The 9,500-nt window shown below is 35.4% G+C and overlaps 1 protein-coding gene across 1 annotated transcript; it reads left to right on the forward strand.

Annotated features, from left to right (window-relative positions):
• Positions 1-546: 546 nt before the first annotated feature.
• On the forward strand, positions 547-3,518 carry LOC145204099 (lysosomal thioesterase PPT2-like). Its single transcript, XM_080076526.1, has 6 exons — positions 547-770; positions 1,043-1,196; positions 1,690-1,785; positions 2,039-2,146; positions 2,546-2,778; positions 3,045-3,518. The coding sequence occupies exons 1-6, from the start codon at positions 618-620 to the stop codon at positions 3,186-3,188; spliced, it is 888 nt and encodes a 295-aa protein (XP_079932652.1). The 5' UTR covers positions 547-617; the 3' UTR covers positions 3,189-3,518.
• The last annotated feature ends 5,982 nt before the right edge of the window (positions 3,519-9,500 follow it).

Genomic DNA, 9,500 nt, shown 5'->3' on the forward strand with positions numbered 1-9,500 from the left:
AAAGAGAGAGACTTGGTTGTAAACGACGAAGATCTGGGTCGCTGTTGGCTAGCTCTGGGCAAATTTTTTCATCTCTCCCTGTGAGCGATTTGCGCGACTGCGTTTCGGCCAAGCAGTGGTAGTGATATTCGGTGTTGCAATCAGGCAGACAACAGCTCACAATGTTAGTAGTGTAAGATATTGCTTACCTAGAAGATTAGTAGTGCAATACCTTTCCCCAGTAAGTTTGTCTTTGTGTAATTTGAATATGTTATCTATTTATGTAAGAGCTGACAAGGTGATAACCTGTGAGCTAAAACGTGAAGTTACCAGTCAGCAAATGCTATTTTGATAAGAAGGAATGCAGTGATGCTTTCTAATTGCCAAGCGTAGTTTTTTATATTTATTTAATCTGCTCAACAGATAGTGTGATGACACAAAGCCGGATTGTTTAATATTATGATATAAGCGGATGCCATTGCTGCTCTAAGCAGGAAATTTCGTCAACTGTCAGGGCCTTTTTCCTCAAACGCATTTCACGTATATATTCAGTGTCTGTGAGTCATGGTACTTACTTCCTTTTTGTTTGTGTTTTTAGATTGAGTTCTATCACAACTTAGCTTGAATTCAAATTAAAAATGTCAAGAATGAAGGCGTTTGCTATGCTACAACTGTGGACTGTTTTGCTGCTTCAAGCTGTCAAGACCTATGGTTATAAACCAGTTATTATTATTCATGGAATACTTGACGATGCAAGGGATTTGTCTGAACTGGGTGCTTACATTGAAAAGGTACGTATACTGTAAAATGCCATTTAAAACCATTTAAATGTAACATATAACCTATGATTTAAAAAGCTTGTAGCACAATGTAACTAACAATGGTTTAAACTTTAGGGCCCAAGTGAGTATTATGTAAGATGTCATACAGTGTTATGTAAGATGTCATTCAGTGTTATGTAAGATGTCGTGCAGTGTTATGTAAGACGTACAGCTAAACACTCGCAGACAAGGGTTACTATGTGTTAGCAAATAGGCAACAAAGGATTTCGTTTTGTCTTTAGGCACATCCAGGAACTGAAGTACATACCTTGGATTTATTCGACCATTACTACAGTTTCAAGCCACTTTGGGAACAGCTTTCTGTCATCAAAAACATTACTGATCCTATAATGAAAAAAGCCAAGAACGGAGTCCATTTAATCGGATATTCCCAAGGTTAGTAAAATGACCTGGAGTAACCGATGGCGCGGTCTGACGTCGCGCTCTGATTGGCCCGCGCAAAGACGCATGTGCTTTCCCTTGTGACCGATAGTAACCTAGTAGTCGCGCTTTGTCCGCTGTTCTGTGTTATATAACTAAATAATGGGCAGCCGGCGATCCGTTGACCGTTAGTTACCGCGCCGGGACGATTGACCAATGACGACAAAGGCCTTTGTTATGGTTGAAAAAACACAAAGGGCGTAATGAATAGGTTTACATGTCGAACACGCCACTGCTCTACCCGGAGGTCACGTAATCTTTATGTTAATCTTTTGCCAACCATGTAACAAAAATACGGTCTCCAAAGCCTCATTGATACGTTTAAAATAACCAATTTAAGTTAAATATGCAGCTTATCATTTATTGGATTGATGCTTTTACATAAGTTAAATATATTTACGAAATTGTATTGGTGCACATTTTGAACTTTTTTTATTATTTTCAACAGGTGGTCTTATTGGTCGAGGTATTATTCAAACAACTGACCATCACAACGTAGACTCCTTTATAGCCCTTTCATCTCCACTTAATGGACAGTTCGGAGGTAAGCAAATATAACACTATGGTTGATTTTATCTGATTTCTGTGTGTCAAGTCAAAGTCAAAATTTTATTGGCATTTAAACTTCATTTATCACAGTTCCATTGTTAAACAGTTAGTAAACAGCAAGATACCGAAAAAACATAGGTTATTGAGTCAAGTGACCTGTTATTTGAATGTAAATATAGAAATAAAATAAGTTTTTGTTTTTTCAACTGTGCATTGCAAATTTGATCCTAATTGTGACTTTTTTATAGACACATCATTCATTAACTGGTTGCTGCCATCCAAACTGAAAGAAGACTTGTACAGATTCTTTTACACAAACTATGGACAGCTGTTTTCGATTGGAAATTATTGGAAAGGTGATTATGTCAAAATGATAGCTGTCATAATGTTAAATAATGCATGAACTGCTTGTCATATTGTGAGATACAAGTAACAAATAAGGATTACTAGTTGTGTGCATTTGGTTATGCAAACGTTTTGCCAAAAACCATTGTCATCATCGGTGAAAATTTGATGACAATTGTTCGTGTATATTTAATTCTACATGTGTTTACGTTTTATTCTACATTGCTGGCAATTTTGTTGTAAGTTAATTGTGTGCAGTTATATAAATTATCAAGTTCTTTAACTGGCGTAGTGTGAAACTAAGCTTATTTTTACCATTAATGTTTCACAAAATGTATTTTTATCTTTGAAAGTACCCTGTGATTTCAAATGTTTGACACGTTTTTAAGCTTCAGTTTGCAATATTTCAGATCCTCACCATTCAAAGCAGTACAGAAAATACAGTTCGTATTTGGCTGCATTGAACAACGAAAGTGTTCAAGACAACTTTTCCTTTCCCCCGAGCTGGAGATCCAACTTTGCTCGTCTTGGTAAACTAGTTCTTATCGGCGGACCTGATGATGGTGTCATTGCTCCATGGCAATCTGCACAGTTCGGCTGCTTTAATCGAAACGAGAAACCTGTGGAGATGCGAAAACTCAGGGTATGTATTTTGCTTCCATGTAAACTGTTTTATTTTAATAGGTCTATCATCTTGTTAGCACATGAGAAACCACAATGCTGACCTAATTAATCAAAATAGTAAACGCAACTACCATACACTCTAAATCGTTTTGACAATCACTGTAGTTAATGTAAATGTGATATAGATGAAAGTGTATACAAAACATTAATACTGACTTATGCGGCTATAAAACAAGAAAAAACTACAAATATAGGTTTAAAACTTGTCTGTTTTTTGTTATGCAGCTTTACCATGATGATGTGATTGGGTTAAAAACCCTGGATAAAGACAACAGACTTAAAGAATGTACACAGAGTAATGTTCATCACACACACTGGCATCGTAACTACACAGTGTTCCTTAACTGTATCGAACCATGGTTAACATAATTGTTTAAGAAAAGATCTATTTTCGTACCTATTCATGCCTACCATTCGTGTTGCTTTATCACCGCGTCAGACTTACTGTGTTTTGTGCTTTTCTTGTACATAACTGCTTCTCTTTGCATGTAATGCTTTTTGCCATTTATTCAAAGCTTTGATATTTTGTTCCATTCAAAGTTATGTTCAGTAACAAAAATCCTGGATTCTCAGGTTTTCTTTCTCAAGCAATAAGCGTTACGTTGTTATTTTGTGTGTTTGCATGTCATGTGCTTCTTTTATTGATTAATTTTACTTTTTATCTTTCAAATACATAACAAGAAAGTATAAACAAAATTGTGTAGAATCGGAGATTTATTGAGTAACAGATCCACACTAGTTTAGCTACGGTCAATAAAAATGTCCCACTGATTTTAATTTCATAAACTTGTTCACACCTTTTTTGTATTTGCCAATTAGTTATGGCACCCCCTTTGTATTTACCATAGTATTGAATTTAACCCATAATAATCTAATGCATTCCTGGTGAGAAGCCCCTGCAATACCTCCTTTTAATTTATTTTGATGTACTTTTGCATCGACACCTTTTTACCCCAAGCACTCAAGTTCTTCCGCCATTACAAAAATCTGGTTCATTGCAATCTGGGACCCATTTGTGTATGCGTACAGAAACAATAACAGTGTCATAAATTTTTTTAGTCAATTCAACGTGTGTATGAAATACATACATTTTAAATAGGTTTAGATTGGGTGGTCTTCCACAAAGGTAAGTTCAGCTAAGCAAAAGTTTTTTGTCCTTTTCTTGTTTAGCTGGATGCATCTTGCTTGCAACCGGTATTATGGCGTGGTCGTTTTGCCTAAGGGCATAAAATACTTCACATTGTTTCGAAGTCTTGAATAGATAGCCAGGTGACAATATGACCCGTATATGCGTAATTTTACATTCTGTTTTGTAAAACTTAATTTTATCTACATGTTTTCAAATTTATTATCAGTTGACCTGATAGTCGGTTATTTAATGAATGAGTAAATGATAAAATGAGATGATATTGTTAAGTTGTTATATTTATTAATAACCATGTTACGTATAACGACATGAGTTACTGACATTTTCAACGTTTGTTTCTTCAAGCCACAGGGGTGTGCAAAATTTTACACTGGTAGGCCAAATACAATAGCCATAATAAGAACGCAAGCCACACCTCTTATATTACGTAATTTTACTATGTTTGTTGAGTTTAGCCGCTTGGTGAAAGAACACAAAGAGACAGAATTGCACTGAAACAATCACCAAGTCGGCAACAGCTGCGCAAATGCGCAAAATAGTGGATGGCACAAATGGTAGATCATGATGATTAAACGCGCTGCAGCTACACGGTATTGTGAAGATATGTTGCGTACCAAACACGCATATATTGAACCAACAGCTGCTAGTGAAATTCGCTATGATTCTAGTCGCATTGTAAGATGGTAGGAAAATTTTGATTTGTTGAAAGAATTTGAAATCCTTAAGTACTGCACTAAATAGTTTAGCGGCCAAAAAAGTCCTCGGTCGCTTAACCTTTATTCGTGAGCCGCATGTCCTGTTCTTTTGGAGTTCACCGCTGCACTGTAAACTATAGTCACAGTGGTTCAACAAAAGTCTGTGCCCAACAAAAAGAAATATTAAAAGTAATTGCACTTGTGGTATTTTGTAATGCAATAAACAGTCATGTTTTAATGTAAAAGTCGTTCACGGCCTTACAATTATAAATATCTTTTTGAACCACAGATTAAAACAACATAAAACATGTGTCAGGAGACTCAAACCATATGGTCAATCTTTTACAAAATAGAACTGGTTAACAAAAGCAACGCGTTCACCTGACCCATTTGTTTACGGGATTCGAACCCAGGACGCTCCCGTTGACAAATCACGATCAGCTTCACGTGTGTGCTGAAGCAGTTAAATATTTCGCTAGAGGGCGGAAAAGATTTAGGGCTTCGTTGGGATTTGCTTATTTTGGAGAAAGGTCGAAACATTTTAAAAAGTCATTGATCTAATTTATTGAGTCATTTTAAAAATTCTGACAAAAGTAAAGTTTCTTGAGGCATCACGTGACATAGTGATGAAGGTAAAACCGAAATTGGACTAAAATTTCAACGAAGATGGAAAAATTACTGCAAATTTCTTTTGAAAAATGTAAAAAGCTTAGTGCGGACATTTTAAATAAAACTGGTAAACACAACATTCAAAACCCCAGCTGTTGCGCGTATGACATAACCACACAACACCAGTTCGAATCAGGACAAACAGTTTTGTTTTTGTGTTTTGAACAATAACAACAACAAACCACAATCGAAAACATTGTATAAGACGTAAGCAGTTGCGTTACGTCACAAATCACATTGTTTGCGTCACAGCACATTGCCACAAATCGTACAAGCGACAGAGAATGACAGTTTTATTGCAATATTATTGTTGCCGATTATGTAACGCTACATAACTGTGTCAAAAGCTGTAATCGGAAAGGGCCAAACACATTAACACATGTTACATGAGCCTTTACATGTTTACGAGTATAGGTGAAAAATTACTGCATACTTTTGTTTATTGTATTTGAATGAGCTACTGAAGTTGCTTTATATAAATACATACATATCGTAAAAAACGGTAGATGACTTCAACCTTATCGAAGTTTAATGTTTGTTATTATACGCGACTGTTTTATCTCCATCTCACGTACTTATAAAACATTAAAAAATTTCATTTGTATAATCCAGTCGCAACTTTTCATTTTTTCACGGAGTTTGAACCAACGACGTACGAATTTCGACATTTTTTTGTACGAATCATACGCTTTGGGATAGGTCATTACGTGGTGGTGAAATGATAGTTCTGTGCAACGTTTGCACTTACGACACACTTAATTTTCAAGGCTAAAATGCGCATGCCAATGTATTATCAAACACAATAATTTATAAAATACTTATTTAATAAAAATATTTGTTTGCGTTGAAAGCATGTCTCTCGGTATTTTATAGTTTATTATAATCGTATGTTTTTTGTTTGTTAATGTTCCTGTTTATTAGAAAGGTTTGTTACGTTACAGTTAAACTACAAGGCAGCTGGTATCGTTTCCCGGCACAACGGTTGCGGAACCATGCACTTTATGACATCACTTACCTCTATTTACCAATGCACCTCTAACTAAAAACAAAATATCGTAGTGCCTATGCATGGACATTGATTTTTTTCGAAACACAAAAGGATGTGATGTTAGGGGCATGGTTACCGGCTGATCAAGCTGTGGGCTGCTGCGTGAATGCAAATCCTGTTACATGGTACACCTTTCCGGGAAAACAGCGGGTTTGTTTGACAATGTGTCGCAAGAACAAGGGGGAACTTGTAGGTGACGTTTGCCTTGAACAACAGTAAATGAATTACAACATCATGTGGTTCAAACTGTCAAGTCAGTTTCATGGCACAAGTTTCGGCTGGTTGAACTTTATAGTTTGTTCAGTGGCCAATATCAGTAATTTTCTTGCTGTTTTATTGAGAGCCAATTATCCTTTTTACTCTATCGCTGATTTTGGTGATAAATTATTTGCATTTTACATTTTTCTGCTGAAAAGAAACCTTACCGCAAATATAGTTTCACTAAATTGTAAGGTCCCAAATAATTAATAACTATTATAATAGTTTACAGATTTGCCTTAATACTGGCAAGCAAATTTTTGAGAAAGTCCATAATACCCGCTTGATTTAACAAACCGCCCAAAGCTGCTAAGTCCTAAAGAAACCGTTCTAGCAATTTATATTTTTAAGTAGAAGAGTTTGTTGAAGAATCTCAAAAGGGTGCGTGCATAGGATGTTCAAGCTGCGATTATCGATTATGCAGAATGCTAAAGCTAACATGAGCTACACAAAAAACACTACATACAAAGTGTAAACAAACATATATGGACAATCTTGGAAAAGTCAATTCGAAAGAAGCAAATAAACAAAATATGAATGTAAACACTTTTTGAATATTCTTTACGTTGTTTACAAAAGTCTTTATTATGAAACATGCCAGCGTCTAATTTTGACAGCCAACATCAAAAACCAAGCGTAGAGTTTACGTCAAGATGTCAAAAACACGTGCGTTGGTGAAATCAGGCTCCCGAGACCAAGTCATGGCATTCTGCATCGATCTTTGAATAATTAAAGGGACTTGCGGTCGCTGTTGATTGCAACATATGTCCAGGCCACTGACCACGCGCCGATCACGCCCTTTTCACGTGATAAGGAAGCACGTGGACCGGTAATGTGTTGTTCTCATTGAACGTTGTTTATATTATAACGCTAATGCATTCGTCCCTTTGAGTTTATATTAATAGGGCACCAGTTAATGTTCACGTAAGAATGGGTTTGACCACTCTATTTAAAGTTTAAAATAGTTTTGAAAAAGTTTTGTATTTCAAAATTTTCTGTGCAAAAACATTGCATAAATTTATACAAATTTGTGATAACAAACCAAGCTTTTTTCACAATTTTATTACATAAGAAACATCGAAATCTGACTACTTGAGTTTATTTCGCTTGGTGAAAGATTTGCTAAGCAAAAACTTCTAATTTGTTTTTAATTAAATTATGTCCTTCACATACGCGATTAATAGTCTTTTTTACCATAAACCTAGTTACGTTTTTTCAACAAATAAGTAATAAGGGAAATATTGCAGGCTTGTTTTAACACAGTGACATCATTGCAGGGCTACAAACAGCTATGAAGCATTGCATAACTGACCTCTTCCTGTTTCGCGGGTCATATTGGTTCACACGAAGATTACCATAACATGTTGTGTCCACGAGAAACTTTGCAATAACATGTTTTGTCCAGTGCAGAAAAATTTAGTGCAAAAATATTTTGATGTGGAAAATTGGCCTGTTGTATAACGTTTTGGATGCTCGTTATATAATAAAGTCTATTTGATTTGCATTAGCATAAATCATATGCGATAAAAAATTAAAACAATTACAAATGAAAGTATAATGTTAAGCATTGCTACAGCCTATAGGAATTATTTTTTAGCGGAAAAATTGCTTTAAGGGCCTTTGTTTTGTGCAACAGGCGCAGGAAATAACAACGGACGTACAAAGTAGATCAAGCTAATTGACGATATTTTATGACCAAGTAAAATCCTGTCCAGCTCGGTGTTGTAAACAACTAATCAACACAAACCAAAAACACAACACTCGATAGCTTTCTTAAATTTTTAAGAGGTATTTTAGTTGAACTCACAACGACATAACCTAAAATTACATTGAATTTTTAAATGTTCAACTAAATTGTATAGGGTGGGACTAAATCGTAGAAATTTATTACAGATGTTTTGTAGTCACTGCTTTTCCACAAAAATTGGACATCTGTTGCATAGTGACGTCACAAATCAATTTTCCTCAAACAAAGCTCTTTTACCATTATTGACTAACAATTGATGAATTCGGAATAGGCAAATCAATACGTGGTGCTGTTCAGCAAAATATTCTTGTAATTCAAGCTCGTTTATAATCTAGCCTATAAAACAGCTCTTCGGTGCACGAAGCGTTCTTTAATAATTGAAGAACACACTATATCATTGATTTGTATTGCGGAAAGGTTACATTTGCCTCTACATTAATTTCATACAAATTACAGTGAAGACATTTTCATACATTGCGTTGCCTGTGCTAATATTACGTTTCATTCAAATGCAAATTATACAGATTCGTTCTAAACCATGTTAAAAAAGTTGCACAGCCTTTGCATTTGGATCATTCGTTTTTAAACGTATGTTAACGCTGATAGGCAACATCACATTACTTTGCAATGAACTATTGTTCACAAGCAAATTACTAAAACCTTTAAATTATACCTTTAAATTTAGGCCCTGGTTCATTAGACCAAGCAAGGGCTGAACAGTAACAGCTTTGTGGACTCAAGTTTTATTAGGGAACATCGTACTAAAAAGTAGGCAAACAGAAAATAGTTGTAATCATGTGTAATGTTTAGGTTTACAGCCTTGATGGATTACCAATCACATTGAAAGACTGGTTTGGGTTGGAGGTCGAGAAATCAATACCTTCTGCGTGTTCGATGCGTGTTTCATGCATGGGCACCTCGTGTCAGTAATGTTTATGTTTTGTAATATGACATCATATTGCGGTATTTGTTGAATCACAACCGCTTCTTGTTTAGTAACAAATGACAAAGCTGGGGACATGTGTTCGTATTCATCGTTTGTGGTTGTCAAATGAAATAATAACTTCGCCTGCTGGATTTACAATTGTGACATGAAATTATACAAGTGAAAACAAAA

This window comes from Phallusia mammillata, chromosome 8 (genome assembly GCF_965637545.1).
Source record: "Phallusia mammillata chromosome 8, kaPhaMamm4.hap1.1, whole genome shotgun sequence".
Classification (NCBI taxonomy): Eukaryota; Metazoa; Chordata; class Ascidiacea; order Phlebobranchia; family Ascidiidae; genus Phallusia; species Phallusia mammillata.